The 18692-nt window shown below is 39.7% G+C and overlaps 1 protein-coding gene across 2 annotated transcripts in view; it reads right to left on the reverse strand.

The window, feature by feature from the left end:
- LOC138193230 (TOX high mobility group box family member 2-like) overlaps positions 1–11923 on the reverse strand; it is a 76364-nt gene extending 64441 nt beyond the window's left edge. For both annotated transcript variants that reach the window (XM_069141132.1, XM_069141131.1), the window contains exon 1: positions 11340–11923. In XM_069141132.1, coding sequence (XP_068997233.1) covers positions 11340–11444 — 105 coding nt within the window. In that variant the 5' untranslated portion in view covers positions 11445–11923. The remainder of the gene's footprint in view (positions 1–11339) is intronic.
- Positions 11924–18692: the final 6769 nt, after the last annotated feature.

Raw genomic sequence — 18692 nt, forward strand, 5'->3', positions numbered from 1 at the left:
TTGACATAAAATCTTAATTAAGTCAAACCTGAATCCAGTATATGAGTCTCACTACAGTGTGTCTCTATGGACGTAAGCACAGAAAGCAAGTTATTCAATCAAATTCCTGAAGGAGCGCAGACAACAAACTTATTTCTGATGTGCTTCATCACTCTGCTCATGACAAGGACACATTTTTCTGTAATTGAACCAACCCTAGTTTATGTAACGACTGACCGTTCTGCCCTTCAAGCTAGAGAGAGACAGAAAGGGCGATTTGATCGCCTCGTGTACTTGCTGTTGTCACGTGACACCATGTCCCATTATATTGTGATGTTGTCATAGGAGGAGAGGAAATGAAATGCCTTAAAGCTATGTGGGGAGTGTGTGTGTGTGTGTGTGTGTGTGTGTGTGTGTGTGTGTGTGTGTGTGTGTGTGTGTGTGTGTGTGTGTGTGTGTGTGTGTGTGTGTGTGTGTGTGTGTGTGTGGTGGGGAATTTAGAGATGTAAAAGTGAGTGAGTGTGCGTGACCCTGTGTGTGGTCCTGTGGTTCAAAGTTTGTCTTAAATGTCTTAATTGGGCAACTTGGGATTTTTTTGTTATTGTGGCCATCCAATAATAGCATCTGTTGTCCCAAAACATGTCTAGACTTTATGGACAGTTTCATCAATGAGAAAAGATGACTGACAGAAAAAAAATTGTCAAATGTCCCCGGATGATGACACGACTATGCAGTTATGGTTCTCTGAGACTAGTATCTCAAACTTGCATTGTAAGGCTAAAACATCACGTGTAAGCCCACCAATAAATCATATTGAAAAACTTAAGATGAGCAGTCTAACTGTGAGGATGTAAATACTGCCTAGAAGAAATGTTGATAATTTCAGTATCATCAGTATTACAGGAGGGTATCTAGATGTTAACAAGACTATCTCAGAACCTAGTATATGACTGGACCATAGACTGTATAAAAAGTGGACGTAGTTCTGGGTCTGTCAAATGGGTCTTCCTATTAGGTCTCAAAAAGGCATGTTTTTGGGGGTGTGTCTGTTTGATTGACAGGCCTGTGGTGCAGTCAGGTTTCCGTAATTGGTGGGCGGGGCATAGTGTCCTCGGGTTTCCAATCAGATCAAGTCAGATCCACTTCTCGCTTCCCCCAGCTTGCCCAAATATGGTCACTTCTGCCTCCAAACCACTCCGAACTGGCAAGATGGCTACGTCGAACAGTTGGGTCACCAACCACTAGGTGACATCACTGTTGGTTTCTGCTTGGACCGGACACATTCAGGGCTTTTAATTTGAAACAAGGGCTGTACATTTTATAACTCAGTCATGTGGCATAACTTCATCACTCAGTCACTCACTTACTGCCCCATCAGTCCAGCCAAAAAGTAAATTAACGCTTGTCCAAAACTGTTTATTATACTACCCCACTGAGTGAGGACTAAACCAGTAACCATTGAGGCTGTAGCACATGTTTTAAAACCCTCTTGATCTATCAAAATAAAAGTGAGCATGTTGTGTATGGTAACAACAAAATTTCAATGACTGACACCACTCACTGACAACCACTGCATTGGTCCTACAAGAGGTCAACGTTCCCCCAAGACCTAAAACTGATTCGAGCTGAAGCCTGCCCTCAAGAGTCTACACCAAATTTATCTCCTTAACAACCTCACTGTGGTTTTCTTGCCTTGTTTTTAACTCTGGTTTGATACCAGCTTGAACCTATAAAAATACCAACAGTACATGCAGCCTGAGAACAGACGAGACTGTAGCTATTATCCACCTCAACTCTTAAAAGCCTTCTTGTCCTGCCAATAACCATGGTACTTGAAAACTTTGGAGATAGCTCAGCTTTGCATTTTGATAATTTTTTTATGCAAATGTAGTCATTGCCTGATGATATATGAGATGTCTGAAAGCTCGTTTCCTACATGACAGCAACGTGAACACGTCTCCCCATGATACACTGTGCTTGAATAAATGATCATTGGTACGACCTCCTATGGTGTGAAGAGGTCGCAATGGTTAATGAGTTCAGTGCCACATGTATGTGTGTGTGTGTGTGTGTGTGTGTGTGTGTGTGTGTGTGTGTGTGTGTGTGTGTGTGTGTGTGTGTGTGTGTTATGAGCTATCACTGAGATACAAAACAGATAAGTGCAAACTGTTTTTATACAGTGGCTTTTTTTTTATCACTTTCATTTATTCTTACATGTGATGGGGATTTTTGGCTCAAACCACAAGGCGTGACAGAAATTGTAGGGGAAACACTGCATGAATTCAGTCACAGTCTAAACCTGCTTTTCATGCAGTCTTTGCCCCTCTACAGTTTCTTGCGGTGAAGTGCAGTTGATGCTTTTGCTCTAAAACTGTACCAGATTGCATCATTTTCCACCTGAAATATGTACACCGTTTAATGAAGTTGCTGTCAAGCTCCAAGTGAGACCAGTGAGTATTTAACTGTGCGTGTGTGTCAAAACATGGTTACAGTTTTACACATGATAATGGCTGAATCTAGATACTGAGAAAGGGAAACGCTTTTTGGTTTTTAACAATGGAAAAATTGGGGACAATGAGTGATGAAAGAACCTGTTGTTTTTTTCAACAAGTCACTGTGTCAGTTGAGAATTTCCTTTGTGTGCGTCTCTGTGTTCGGGGGATGTTGCATGAATGGGCAGTCAGCATTTAGGGTTCAAAAGAAAACAGCAGCCTGAGCTCCTGTCTGTGTGAAAACCAAGGCTATGGTGCTCTGTATCAAGTGCCATTGTTTTGGTAATAGTAAACCTGGGGCACTTGCCAGGAGGCATTAGTCATTCATCTAACAAGTTCCACAAAGCAAACCACAAAGTGCTCCACTGTCGACTTCCTCTTATTGAATTCCGAGCACATAAGCACATTTCCAAGTATCTTAAAGTGAGGTAGAAACTTTCGGATGACTAGCTACCTAAAATATGAATGCCATGTTTGTGTATTTGTGCATTGCCATGACAGGAGGCCAGCTCCTTTGGAAGCATGTCGTTTTTTTTTTTTAGAGAGAAGTGAGGGAGAGAAGCAGTGAGGTGGCGGGTGAAAGGCGGATAGGAGGGGATTAGGGCGGAGTGCAATTATTCAGCAGGCCAGGCATACGACATGATCTCTAATTACCCACAAAGCAATGTGTAACCCAAGCCACAGATTAGGCTGCATTATCAGGCTTAATAAAACATGACCATCTCTCAGTTTCACTCCCTTTCCATGCCCTGCTGCTGCAAACACTTGTTTCTGGCATTCCCATTGCCTTTGCAAAGTAACTGACTGAACTGTACCTGTTGCTGCAGTCAAACAGCAACAGGTACAAAAGCCCAACAAGCAAAATGCATGGTCTGGGTATCAACTTTAAAATTAAAGGATCAAGTTACCCAAATTGGAAAGAACATATTTTCACACTTCATGATGCAGAGGTTTTTTTTGTCAAGTGTCACCCCTCTTATTTCACCCCATTACATTGGAGTTATCTGGAATTAAAATTTGTGGCTTTTATAGTACTTAGAAAATTACATTCAAAATAATTCACAGCAACACTTCATTTCAGAAAGACTTGGGTAAATAAATTCATCCCTCTCGAGGTTCATGACAATTTTTTGTTTGCTTGTAATTTGGGTGAACTGACCCTTTGGGGCTACAGCCACACTAATTTGTTTTGTTTCAAAATGTGCAACTTTTGCTCTATTTGCGTCATTTTTGAGCCCATTAAAAGTAAACTTTTAAGAACGTTGTGACCCCATTTTAGTTCGAAAACTCAGGGATTGTATATAGAAATGGAGACATTTAAAAACACCCACGTCCGCTTCCCGTTAGGTCTTCTTAATCCCAAAGTGTCCTTTCCTTATTTGTCACGCCCCAAATCACATGACCTTTTTTCCATAAGAAAACAAACGTCAGCATTGACTACTAGTGGTTAATTCAAAATGGATATTAAATTACAGGTGTTTCTGACCTTGTTGTCTGTGCCAGCAGCTGTTGGGCAGTTAAATTCTGCATTATAAAATGCATTTTATTATGCTGGCTATTGACTCCAGCTTTGACTCCAGTGATGTGTAACAACCAGTGTTTGGTGACCCAGCAGATTCTGTGACCTACTCCAACACTGACCATCTCACTTCTCATGACTCAAATGCGGTCTATCACCAGTTGTGAGTGGTATGCTCAGTGTGTTTAAATGGCCGTGTAATATGCGGTTCAGGCGTGTTAGTATGGATGGAGATTAGCCGGGAGAAATTGCTAAAACACTTGTGCTGACAGAGATAGTTTTCCTTAAAACAAAAAACTACTGTAGACGTAGCCTAAGTCAATTACTAAGATTAAAAAAAAAATTATATTACAAACAATGGCCTTGTTTTAAAATAAAACAGCCACTATGCCTCTTTATCCTTTGCCTTGATTTTAAATCACTGAACTGGCAATAGAAAAAATACTGGTAATATTAGTAGTAGTAATAATCTAACAATATAATACACGATATGGCAATAAAACAGTGACAGGGCATATATGCTGCTCTATGAGTACTTTTACATTCAAGACTTATTATTTGTCATTACTTTTACTTTTCAGGAAATGTTTGCCTACTTTTCTGAAGGGCCTGAATACTTCTTCCACTGTTGCCGACGTGCTGGCAACAGAAACACAAAAGCATGCATGCATAAGCATACACCTTCATATATACTTGCTGGGTTCACGTGGGTTGTGCCAGTAAGTGCTGCTTTAGGCTATGGTTTTTCACTACTGTCTACTGTGTTATTAGCTATTCTATAAAAAGATGTGCTCAAGTTTCCCTTTCCTGTGTGTTAACAAGTCTTCTGAGCTGCTATGAGACTGCTGAAGTCTAGTTAAGAGACAGACGGAGTCCCCAATAGCATAACACCATTGACCATATGTCATAACTTCCAAAATCCTACTTTTCTTTTCTCTGTTTGTTTTTCTTAGCGACATCACTCATCGGCATGGCTTGTGGCCAGTTTGAGATTAAATAGGTCGACAACACAAAGACAGGGCCTCTTTCTCCGGCTTTCCCTCCCTTTTCTCAATCCACAAGCCTCCTCTAATCTCTACTTTCTATTTTCTTCAACATCTATCTCTAGTCATTTATCTTCCACTAACTCTTCACAACTTTCCCCTTTTTCTCCAATTCCCATTACTTAAACTAAACAAATAGCACTGAAAAACTAAAACCATGTTATTACCACTCTGTACTTTCTGTCACACTTCACTCTCTGCCCATTGTAAACGATCATGGAGCTCATCATTAGCTCTCAGGGAGGAAGAATGAGCCACAGTTTGATTACCTCGGTGGCTCTGTGGGCTCCCGCAGTCTGCTGACTGAATTGGACGCAGACGATTACAGCCTTGCACAAGCAATTACATCTGCCTGCTAAATATCTCACACTTAATAAATACATGCTCCTGACAGACAAGGGACGGGGGAGACAGTCACAGTTGGGAAAAGAGGAAAAGAGAGTGAATTCTGGATCGTATGGATTTATCAACTGTCTTCATCAAGTGGAAACTGACTCTCACAGTACAGTTAGAATTCATGAAAGACACCGGTGCTCAGATTATAAATCAAATATCTGATGGTGAACAGCAACCTGAAACGTCTATCATTTTAATTGAAAATTCTACCTCCCGTGAATGAGATGACTCCACACTGATCAAAATGTTTGGTTAAACTTTTCACTAGAAGGTTTCAGTACATTGCAGTCTGTATGTACTGTTAGCATGTTAATCTGGGTTTGGACCATTAACTGACCCTTCCTATAGGCACTGTCCCTTTAGGCCACAACGCAAATATGGCACTGACACCAGGCTGATAATATTTGTGAAGGATATTCAGTGAAAACAAGGGAGGGAAAGAGCCTTCAATCGCTGGCAAGGACCTTATATCATGCCCCATGGTGTTTGCACAGGACATACCTCAGGAAGCTGAGACAACTGGGAATGTTTGTCCAGCTTTCAGCCTCCTCCATGCATACATACATAGTAGGTAGATATGTGCATACATGTTACATATATGTAACATCTACTAATTAAAGTACATTCATACACACGATTGGCCTGACCATCAGAGGCAACATGGGGTTCAGTGTGTTGGTCAAAGACATGTCGACATGTGGACATGAGGAGATGGGGACTGAACTGCCAACCCTGGGGTTAGTGAACAACCTGCTCTAACTGCTGAGTCAGAAAGGCCAAAAATGCACATTTAGAGTGATGTAAAACAAAGTGAAGCAGAAGGTTCTCACAAAACTGGAGAATATGTGGAATTTGTACAAGATAGATCGATCGATCGATAGATCGATAGACAGAAGATAGATGAATAAACAGACCACACTGCAACCCTACATCTCTTCTGAGTGTTTGCAGCCATTAGCAAACATAATCAACATTTAACTAAACACCCAGGGGCCTACTCTGCAGCAGGTGCTGGTTCTGTTTCTTTTTCTTTCTTCTTCTGCTGTAAGAATAAGAATGCCATCGCACTGCCCCATGGGAAGGCCCGGGCTGACTAATGTAAGCACACTACAGTGGGGCGGCTGGTCTTAATTATGGTAACAGACGCTGAGGGGGATGCACTGGTACCCACCAACGAGAAAGTAGCTTAGTACTGCCACGGCCAATAATTAGCACATGGGTAGCCCCCCACCCCCACCACTACCACACACACATTCATATAGTCTCATAACCTACATCAAACACAACCACTGCATTTAAAGGCCAGACAAAGAGACACGAGGCATTTAAATGGTGAAAAAAAAGCTATATATGATCCTTTGTCTCAATCCCTTTTATCAATAATCATGTTTGGCTGTCTATATCCATCAGCTCTGATCTCCAAAAATTTCTGAAACAAAGTTACAAAAAAGAACAACACCAAAACTGATGTAGACACCTCATGGTTGGTTGGGGAAAGGACTTTTAAGACAGAGTCTCCGACGTAAAAAAAAAAAAAATTACAAGGCAAGAAATCTCTGGCTGAATCACAGAGCTGGTATATGGCACAGTGTCGGAGCCAATTCTATTTATATTGAAATTATTTCAAATGGTCGGAATCCCTATTAAAATCTCCTCCATGTTTCGGGACAGAGAGAATATGATTTAGTGGCTGTTTTTGCTCTGCCCCTGCTCGCTGTGTGTCACCGGCCCTTACTGTGGTATGCATGGCCTTCCTCTGCACAGGGCTATGAAAGCAATTGTGATTGTGATTCCGTAGTCAGCAAAACGCTTGAATGGCCCAGAGTTAGCATGCACGGGCACACACACACACACACACACACACACACTCACACACACACACACACACACACACACACACACACACACACACACACACACACACACACACACACACACACACACACACACAGTGTCCCCATACTGGGGCACTGATTACTTCAACCCATTTGACTCTCACTCATCCTTTGATTCTCTCTTTCTGCCTCTCTGTCACATACCACAGACTTTGTCATTAGCTAATAGTGAAAGCACCACTCAGCATGAACATATATTACAGCCAGCATTACAGGGACTGTTTAATTTGCCAGCCAGGTTTAAGAATTCAAAGTTATAAATATAACCTTTGTACATTTGGCCAAACCTACCAATAAAGATGCGTTTGTTTATTCAGGAGCTTGTTTCTCTCGAGGTTGATCACTTGATGGAAACTCAGAGTCCTCCCATGCAAAGTAATCAAACCTTCACACAGCATACACAAGGCAGTCCTGTAATAAAAAATAAATCTCGGATAAGGTATTCAAATGGAGCACATCATTCTCCAGCTTATCTGAGGCAGAGACCACCAACTAACAAAGCCAGCTCTTCAGTCATGCCCTATCTAAGCAGCTATCAGTTGTTGGGAGGATATATGAGCTGGGTGGGGCCTGATTGTATAAACACAGGCCCTACTCTCCCTGCACTCTGCTATTGCTGTACTGTAAGCACCTCACCCCAGCAGCAGCAGCACTAGCAGCAGTCAGCACTGTTTGATTAAGGTATTCAAATAAAGGAGCAGACACTGTGTTCCCATTTCACAGAGCAAACTAAAAGCACTGGACACACGAAAAGCCACAGCGCAATTACAGCTGGACATGTTGTATAAGACAATATGTATCTGTTTACTTTCCATGTTTACTACCATACATAAATTGCAAATTAGCACAGCATTTGCACTGTGTATGAGTAATGTGTGTGCCATGCAGCCAGCTGACAGAATTAAAACATGGTACAGTTTCATATCAGCATCAGACCACAAAGCTGTTATTATGATAATATTTTGTGTAATTTTTCCTTGGCTTTGGGAGACCACCACCGTAATAAAAGACACTCACAGTGAAAAAAAAATGAGTATTGACAGCATTGGAGTAGACATCTTCAGGGTTATTTATAGATCTTTTTAAAGCATCTTCATCTGCACTTGCAGTACCTTCTGTGCTCATTTTATGCATCTCTCCTTTTTTTTTTTCATTCTTACCTTTTTATCTGTTTTACAATGCAAGATGTTTCAGTAAATACAGCATTGGCACATGCTGATTCAGCTACCAGAATAATTGATGACAAACAACTGTTTTCAAATCTCGAAGAAATTTCACATTTCCAGCGTTAGAGAAGTTATTGTTGATCATCAGCACTGCTACAGTATGCAGTGATTGGTAATAGGAGTAATTATCAACAAGGTGAAAGACAGATTAATTCAAGAAGCACTACAAATCTAACATGAACAATTATGAATGAAACAAGCTGCAGCTCCAAATGAGTGGTGGGACGGAGGTTGAGAGCGTGACAGCAGCACGTGTTCCCTGGAAGTCGCATGAACTTGCTAATTACTCAAACTCGGCTCGTGTCCGCGCACAGCATCCAAAGTGAGTCACAGCACACAAAAACAGGTTTGCAAATAAACAGACTATAAAGCAAGAAAGAAACAAGCACTTGCTCATTTTTATCCAATTAAACTTGCGTGTGACTCGGATTAACACGCTAATAATTTCACAGCGATAAAAGGAGAAATGTTTTCTCAGACTGTAAATTGCCTTTTTTTCATGATACTGGAGCAGCCAAAGAAGAATAATGGTGGTAAATCTCATCTGGTGCTCCTTTTTATTCAAATTATGTTGAGTCTTTTCCAATAATGTTATCCCAACAGAATATACTAAAGCTAAACTGGAAGCCAACAAATTCAGAAAGCAAAATATCCACATAAATATGCAAAGTGAGCTCTTAGAGACAATTGACCTCAATGCCATGATTAGCCTTTTGCCTCCCTGCTGCTTAAGAAAGAGACCTGGGCAGAATTTGAAACTGGCCAACCAAAGCTGTCAGAGAAGATTAGCAGCAGGCAGATGTGATCTGTAGATACAGTACCTATAACAAATCAGATGTCTATTTTATGCCACAGTCAGTTTGACAAGCTTTGAGGGGAGGAACTTGACCTCGTGCACTGTGTTAACAGGACACCAAATGATCCCCGCTGGTCCCAGCCTCATTTGCATTGCTAGTGAAGGTAGTTAGTGTTACACATGATGATAGCAAATTATACCTCCCCTTGTGGAAAGAACCCGAAGTAAAGGGATCAGGGGGGGTTTCAATAATTCAAATGAACACTTGTAATTTTGAGGGGCGCCACACTTTTGTATCAGTGACAGTCATTGGTGTCACTTTCTCCCTCATGAAAGCTTTTTACATCATTTAATATCTAGTGGCTTTGTTTCCAGGATTCATGCAGTGTTTGGATATCAGCATATTTTTAGGATTATCCGCATGGAGGATGATCCTAATTCATGTGACCTACAAAAAGATAGCCTGTGCAGAGGAGACAGTTATATGAGCCCATTTGTGTGTCACAGGTGTAAACCTGCCTTATCAGTTAAGGTTTTATATGAACCTTATTTCATTTATGATCGATTGGGAGGTGCCAAATAAAACTGTGTTCTCATTATCTGTCTTTTTCACTTGAACTAGCTTTGTGCAACCAAACCTAAACAAAGATGATTGTAGCATTATTTTTTTAAGATCTCAGCAGGGAGATGATCTTTTCAGTTGATTACTGAAATGTTCCGTTGACTCACAGAGATTTTCCATTGACACCCCCCCCACACACACACACACACACATACAGTAAAAGACAAACATCCCCAACTGTCTTCTATAATATTCCCATCATTGTCACACCTGAATATCTGAGTCAGAAAGTACTCCAAACCATCTTTATCTCATAAGAACTGAAGCAGCAGGTCAACATCCTGAGCCGTGACAATTTGTCATATAACCATGGTAAGTGACAACAACAAACTCTAATTCAGGGATTGCAGGTGCATGCTGTTAACACTAGTGGAAGCTGTAAGTCTGTTAATTAAACAGTTTTAAATAGTTTTCCTAGTTTTTCCACAGGGCATATTTGCTGTTTGTGGTACTAATTAGTACTTTCCCTGTGATCTTATCTCCCTCTGTGGTGTCTTAATCTCTTATGGTAGGATACATTTAGATTTCCAGTGCTCCTCTGTCTTTCTGATTTTTACAACAGGATAAAAACTAGTTGTTGTTTTTTTAGCAAGGGCTGATTCATTTATTTATTTATTTATTTTGGAAAATGTCAGACTAAAAAAAAATATCCATATATAATGTAGTTTTAAATGCCACTTGCGCTCCTTCAATGGAGTCAGTGCAGGTCATGCCAAAAGCCGCGGGGTGTCAAAACTGAGGCAGAGAAAAGAGTGATACTTGTAGCAGCCAGACTCTTGTGGTTTCTCGTTACAAAGTAATTAACAGTACATTACTGGCACACATCCATTTAATCGTTGAACTCCCAGCGGAAAACCATGTCAGTCATAAGAAATCATTGAGAGGGAGGATAGTATTGGATCAGAGAGCAGAGTGGGGCAGTATGGATTCTATACAGCCCCTGGTATTCCACATCGGGTGAGACACTTAATACCAGCTTTGTGTAAAACACAACTGCACGATCTCACCGAGGAAATAACACAACAACTATTATGCCTGCAGGGTAAAAAAAAAAAAAAAAAAAGGAAAAAAAGTTGAACTACACATTTTCTTTTAACATAGAACATTTTAAGATTACAAGCTTTAGTCTAATTTAATACTAATTCTCTGTCTTGTTCCAGACTAAATTAAAACCAGTCCATCCTTTACTTACTTTACTTGCTGACACTTGACATTTTTTAAAGAGTGTGCAGCTGTGTGAGCGCCTGTGAATAAAACGCGTCCAAAACATGCGTTTGCATTGCGTGAACATTGCAGGCAGAATAGGTTCATAAAAAGACAGGTGAGACCTTCACAAATTCAGTGCACGGGGCTACACAGAGTGCTATTTACCTTGTTCGAGTGGTAATAGTCCAACGAGCTCAGGCAACTTGGATCAGTCGGTAGGGAGCATGAACCCACATTTGCCGGGGGCGCAGGATAAAATCTCACGTCCATCTCAGGTTGTGCGAGACTGAAGGCATGAAATCACTTTCAGCGTCTTTGACTCACTGTTGTCTTAGCAAACACAACGCCAAAGCGGGAGAGACAAAAAGAAGTGGGGGAGTTTTACTCGGTACACTCTTCCCTCAACATCCGTTCGCGGCCGAACTTCGGCACCAACTCTGGTGATGCGCAGTCGTCCTCAGAGCCCCGCACCAGGATGCGAAACACTCACTCACTCAAAACGTAGAGTACAAAATTCATGGATACGCACGTGTTGGCAAAATAATGCAAAACCTCCAACTTAGATCCTGTCTTATTAGATATTTTCACGGCTGAAACAGCAGCTCTTAAATCTGCAGCCTCTGTTTCCCCACTGCTCTCAGGACTCCATACAGGCTTTGTTGTGGAGGTGCATATTCTTGCATTGGTTCCAGTACAGAAGTGGTTGGACTTCCCTCTGCCATGCGACCTCTGCCGATAATAAACGGGAAAGAGGAACGGAGGGAGAAGGGGGAGGGGAGATTGGTGGCTGCCTTGGCAACCGCTCTCCTTTCTGCAACTGCGCGCTTCTGATTAGCTGGAAATGTAGTAGTGTGCACGGCCGTGCATTATAAAGCGCACTCTGCTTCCATCAGTGCTTCATAAAGGCTTCCATTTGGGTTATTGTGCCAAGGCGGATGGGAGGAGGTTGTACAGAGTCTCTGTAGTTCGACCATGTTTTTATATATTTTTATGTTTCATTGGCTGTGCAGATTGTAAAGCTCCCCGAGGAACTTGATATTAGGCTGTATAAATACAACTTAAAATTTGATTTGCAACCAGAATTCCTTGTGTTTAATGTCGAGGTTATTATACAAAGCTCATCAGGTCCAAAGCAGCACTTGGATGGGCCTCTGTACTCCTCTCTTTACTGTAATGCCTATGAATAGAACAAAACAAAGGGACATAAGTATTTTAATCCAATGTTTTACAGGGATGAAATCAGTTTTAATAATCAAAGTTGTTTAGCTCACCAGTAATTCATGTATTTGAAGTTTTACTATTATTTTGAAAAAAAGAATTGCAAAATAAATACGCAAATTGCAAAAAAAAAAAAAGTGAACAGCAAACAATAACAATGCAAAGCAGCACACTTGTAACTATCAGCACTTTCTACAGTATGTAAGATACAGTATGCTCAGGGTGGAATATGTACAAGAAGGTTTAATCTTGTATTGGCGTACAGTTGCAAATGTGTGCTGAGAGAAGCCGGGGATGTGAGAGCTGCCTCTGACAGCTCACTGAATGTGATGGATAGCACACCCTTGCCCTGTGATGTGCATGCACATTTGATGTTGAAATGGCCTATCCATGGGACCATTGTCTTTCAATCATGTCAAGGCAAAGTACAGAACAGAGCACATTTTCTGCTGCCGAGCGTTATTACTATGCCACAGTTTACAGCACAATCTATACACCCTGCCTGCACAGAAATGTTGTTCAGCCTCCCGATGCTGTTCTGTTTAAAAGATACCCAATTGTATCTGTTTTTAGGACGCATCTGCAGTAAAATGGCGATAATACAGACTCTTTATCACTCTTTAATAGCGTTGCAGACAGGCTTTCATTAGCTGAACCTGGATGTGGATAAAGGAACATGTAACACAGAGAAGAGTACAATTGTTTTCACACAAACCATGACAGCAGCATCTGCCCACTGCTGCTGCGGTTCTTATGTTCCCGACCTTCTGGAACTCAAAAAGCTGGGTTATTATTTCAGCAAGGTCTATTATGGTACAGTGCAGCCTCTCTCTATTTTCCAGTGCGGGCCCTCACTGGTAGGCACGTCCTGCCACTTTCCCCGGCCCGGCACACAGGGGGTTAACCACGTGGCTCGGTGCCATGGCTTCATGGGAATGGAATGTGGAGTGCTGTGTGCGCAGGGCTCCTTTCCCAGCATCCCTCACTGCCCAGGCGCATGCTAATGATCAGTATTATTGAAGCACAATTGATGGGCTAGCAACCAAACAAGAGAAACTAATTACTACTAAGGCTTTATTGTCCTTTAATTACTGAAGCTCTATGGCAATTAGTGCTGCACAAAGACGCAGCCCTACTTTAATCTCAAATAAAATGTGATGCAGATGAAAAAAAAAAATTTGGAAGATGAAAGGTAGATAAGATAATTTGGCTTTCGGGTTTGCTCCGCAGAAATGATGCCTGATTTGAGTAAAGCGCGGGACAACAAAAGAACTGCTGAGGGCTGTGCTAATTTAAACCGAAAATCATCTCACAACAGACTCAGCATGTGATATTTCTGTGACCTTGGACAGATAAATCCCTCCCAAAAAGTGAAAAACCTCTTTCCAAGTTACAGTAGGAAACAGTCAACCAAGCCCCTGGTGTGTGATGTAATTTAAACGGTGAATTTCAAAGTTAAAGAACTGCATCTTTACAGTGTCACTTACTGACTGTTTTGCACCCGTTTGAGGTTTATTTCACACTTCTGAGCAAACTATTCACAGCTGGTATGGGCAGGAAAGTGAAACATACTGTACAGCACATATAGTTCCTGCATTCATTATATATGTTCTTATGCCCTATATTGATTGATTCTCAAGGACACTGGTCAGTTTTAAATAACAAAGGGCATGATAAATATGAATGACATTTTGTAGCTGCATCATTTTCATCCTGATTTACTCGTGTCAAATGTTTCCATGTATTAGATACACTGATTTTTTTAATATACTGAAAGCACAGTCTCCTCAGGCTATTACAGTTTAATCAGTTTGAGCAGTCACTTCCTGTGCCTGTGCATTCAAACTTTTTACAGTTTAAAAAGTATCATGACCTTTTAAAACATCATTAGTCCTGATTTATACATCATTAAATCAGTTTCATAATTACCATATATATATATATATATATATATATATATATATATATATAACATACAGTAGCATGAAGTTACATGCTTCTAGTCTCTACATATCTATACTGGCATTCATAAACTATTAAATCAGTGATTTGCACAATCTACAACCCCTTCACAAGTCCTTCTGTAAATACAATTGTACATAACTACTAATGAATTTCAAATGCAAACCAGACATACAAAGTGCAAGCGGTTTCCACTGGAAAGCCTAAAAAAACTTAAGCATCAGAAATATTTCTAATCTGTACCAGCCCACAACAGCAAAACCTAAATAAAAGAAGTTAGTCCTTCACAACACTTTCTACACAATACCAGTGACAGTTTTACCTGTTTATATATACATCATGTCTGTTAGTAAAAATAAAGGAGATAAACTTTAAAATCTGAAACTAAAGCTGCAGTTCATAGAGGACAACATGGGACTTGGAATAGAGAAAGAGACAGTGTAAAAGTCTATGAGGAAATAAGTTATAAATAAAGGTGGACAGGAAAACCTACAGTGAACAACATTATGGTTAGGATGTTGGTGCTTTTTTGTTCACCACTTGACTGTTTGGTTATACATCAAGCAATTAAATTTTTTTTGTTTAAATAATACACAGCATTGCACAGAAGAAGCAAATTGAATGATATTTCAGGTTTTTATTTATTTATTAAATGATTCTGAGTTGATAGACTTTCAGATTTTCTAGTTTCCAGCAGCCAGCTGTTGGACTATAAACTCAGTGAACAGCTATACACCTCAATTAAAATCAAATTAAAAAAAACGTCTGCTTTAGACATTTAAGCACATGTAGACCGTATTTGAGATGTGATCAGAATGACTTTGTAATGAGGAAAGTAATGAGATGGACACTAAATATTCATTTTTATGTAGCGCAATGAAATCATCTGCATCATAGAACTGAAGCTTTTTTTTTTTTTCCACTTAGATGATTTAGAAAAACATTTAAACTTTGAATTATGCTTTGGATGTGTTGACCATAGATTTGAATAACAACAGATTACTTTCTTTGTCCTTTTTGACCATTTTTGTAAACAATACTTTTCTGAAATTCTGTTCCTGCATGGTGCACACATCCAGAGAAGAAGGCGAGCATGTGGTACCTTCACTTTCTACCATTTAGCATAATTTGATCAATTCATGCAAACCATTAGCTGAAGGGCAGCTGAGGGAAGGTACATACAAATGATACAATTATATTAAAGCCTCTCTATGTTGGTGTCTCTAAAAAAAAAAAATTCAAAAAACAAATACTTTCCTCTATATAAAGTACTTTGAGTATTTATATGATGCATGTATGTTATATATACATTATAATATATTTTCTGCTGAGGTACACTGTATGTTAAAATAAGATATAGCTCTTTTGATTTTTTTTTATTATCTGTTTGTCATAGTTTTTTAGTTTCATGTCACCACTGCATTGTTGAGGTGTGCACCACCAACAACAGTGTGTCCCAATGTGTCCTCCTCATCACACACCACCTGTCTGTTATACCTGTCTGGTAATAATGGCCTGTACAGTAGATAAATGCAAGGCTGTGAAGTCACACAGGGCACATCCAGCTAAATTCAGCACAGAGTTAAGGGATAAATGTCAAAGGTTATTCATTTACTGAAAATCATTTCATAAAATGTCGATGGACCTGTCCCACTGCTTCCCCTTTAAAATAAATTAGTAATAATATAAAACAATGAATTGCTGTTGGTGAAGAAAGTTAAAATGAGATTTTTAGGAAACACTTCCCAAAACAAAGATTTTGTGTCTTTTAATTACCTGAGGAAAACTTCAGGGCAGTGTTCTGTCCGACTTGCTGACCTTTGAACCCTTTGCCAGGTCATACTGACCCTGATTATTTCCGCAGGGCATGGGAACCAGCAGTGTGTCCTGAGTGTGTCAACAACCTGATCCAAGAGCACAAACATCAGTTAAGATAATACGTTTGAGCTCATTCATTTACGAGAGAGCAAAAGAATCAGTTGTAATTTTCCATTTTGCGTGATTGCATTTGTACTGTGGCAACGTGTTACGAAACATGAGCCAGTCTTTTGTTTCTTCTCTAGACTTCCGTTGGACTAGATGTAGTGATATAATGGCCTCAGTGCAGCTCTGCAGACAAGGGGATCATGACCTAGTTTCCCCAGAGGTCAGCGCTCATACTCTGTTTCTGGATTTAAAGCCTTTGAAATGTGAACGAGAGAAAGATTATGTGCATATGCGGTTTTTCTTGACTCATTCCACACAAGGAAAATGCTGACTCCCTCACAGAAGTCAGATACAGTATAGTACGCATGTAAGTCTGAACAAGCAGGGGAAAAATTGTTAGGATATTATTTGACTGACATCATGTCCTCATTGTGTCATCCACCTTGCAAATCACCCTGAAGCATAATTAAGGAAAATCACCACAGGGCTTACATGCATTGACTCTTGATTTGGTAAAAAGAGACGTGTATACCTTTCCCCTCTGCATGAAGGGCTGCAGGAAGACAGAGAACCTCAGTGAGAAGGAGAGCAGACTTGTCAGTCTGACCACGTTCCATTTAGCACTTCATTTCAAGGAAATTCAAGAGACTCTTCTAATTGCCTATAGCATTTCAGCTCTCATTTGGAGGAAGAATGTATTGCAGTCTGCAGGAGCTCACTTCAGTGTTTTTTCACATCATTAAAAAGGTCAACATGTGCACATGGTGATAATGTCGAGTGAGTTGAAGTTTAAATTTTTTTTGCACATTGTTTGCGTAAAAACAATGTTCAGAGAAAGAGTGTGTTGTTTTAATTGCCCGTGTTTGGTATGCGTGATCACAAAAAGTCTGAAATTTACTCACGACTTCTTTTTCACATTTTACCTGATGCATACGACTGAGTGCTTGTTTTGTGCACGTGTAGGAAAACAGGACCTATTCTTAGTTTTACTCTATGAGGCACATGGCATCATTTGCCAGCGAAAATTGTTTGTCATTCAAGCGGAGGAATTGTGACTCATTCCTATATAAAGAAATTCAAGCATCCAATCATGGTCCCTTTCAGATGAGCAATTAGGATTCTTTTTGAGTAGCTCAATTTACAGATGTTGTTACTGAGTGGTGGAGGGAGGTGGGAGGGGGGGGGGGGGAGAGAAGAAAAAAATGAGGCTAATTTAAATTCAGGCATCTTTTTAATGTGACCTAACAGCAATAACAACCAATAAATACATTTTATTTTCTAGTGACTGCACTTTTTGGCATTTATTTGGTCACAAGTCAACATTTTATTTTTAATATCAAAATTTTTCAGGAGCTGTTAACCTTCACAGCTTTTTTGTAAAACATATTTTTCTGTTAAACAAAATATCACTAACATGCATGCTGGTGAAACAATGTTTTTGCTTCTCATGTATCATCCTCTGGCTAAATGAAGCATACAAAATTTGTATCTGGGCTGAAGGATGATGCCTGCACTGGCCTCTATCCTGGTCCTGTATAGCTGTGAAATAAGAAGAGCACCATAGATTTATTGGAGACATTGAAATGGTTTGTTTGGCCTCAAGTTTGTGGATACATTTGGAAAGTTTACTTTGCTCCAAACGTATTGGAAGTTAAAGGGATTTTCAAGCTAAAATTTTACTTTTTACTCTATGATAAAGAACATTTTCACCCAAATATGATTAATTATCAAAAATAGTGGATGTTTCGATTATTTCACCCCAAAGTATTATTTAGTGAAATAATGATGGGGGAATATTTCACCCATATTTTATAAATCCACATCAAATATAAAGATCTGATAAGCAGATTTTATTTTATTTCATTACACTTTGTTTAGCTTCTAAATATGATACACATTTTATAATTATTTGTAAAACTAGTCCCACATGTCTTTGGTATCTTTGCAAATTTTAAATACTATATACAGTAATGCGATAATTGCTGTGACAGATAAGGGTGTTTGTGTTGGTTGAGAAGATTTGCAGGTGTTTAAATATGTCTTGACATAAGTCATAAAGCGACTACAAAATCATTTGTGCCAGATCTCCACGTGTTGAGAAAGCGACACAAATTTTGTAAGAGTGGGTTAAAATATTCCTTCAACATGAAAGACTAAACTTACAGACTGGGGCTTTGTTCTGGAAAATATAAGTGTATGTCAAAAGAAAAAGTAAAATCCACAGCTATTATTTAACTGAACTTCAAATAAGAGAAACAGAAAGGAATATCTTGTCCACCAGGCAAATGACTACAGTGAATTTAGCATTTAACTTACAATTCAAGGCTTCACTCCAAATGGCTTCTCACCTTGGCTTTATAAAGGGACAATAATATTATAATCTCAGTCTACAAGTGGATTTGTGCAGTGAGA

The sequence above is a fragment of the Embiotoca jacksoni genome, unplaced genomic scaffold, assembly GCF_022577435.1.
Source record: "Embiotoca jacksoni isolate LCO1_2020_lvr unplaced genomic scaffold, fEmbJac1.0.p SCAF_9, whole genome shotgun sequence".
NCBI classification, from domain to species: domain Eukaryota; kingdom Metazoa; phylum Chordata; class Actinopteri; family Embiotocidae; genus Embiotoca; species Embiotoca jacksoni.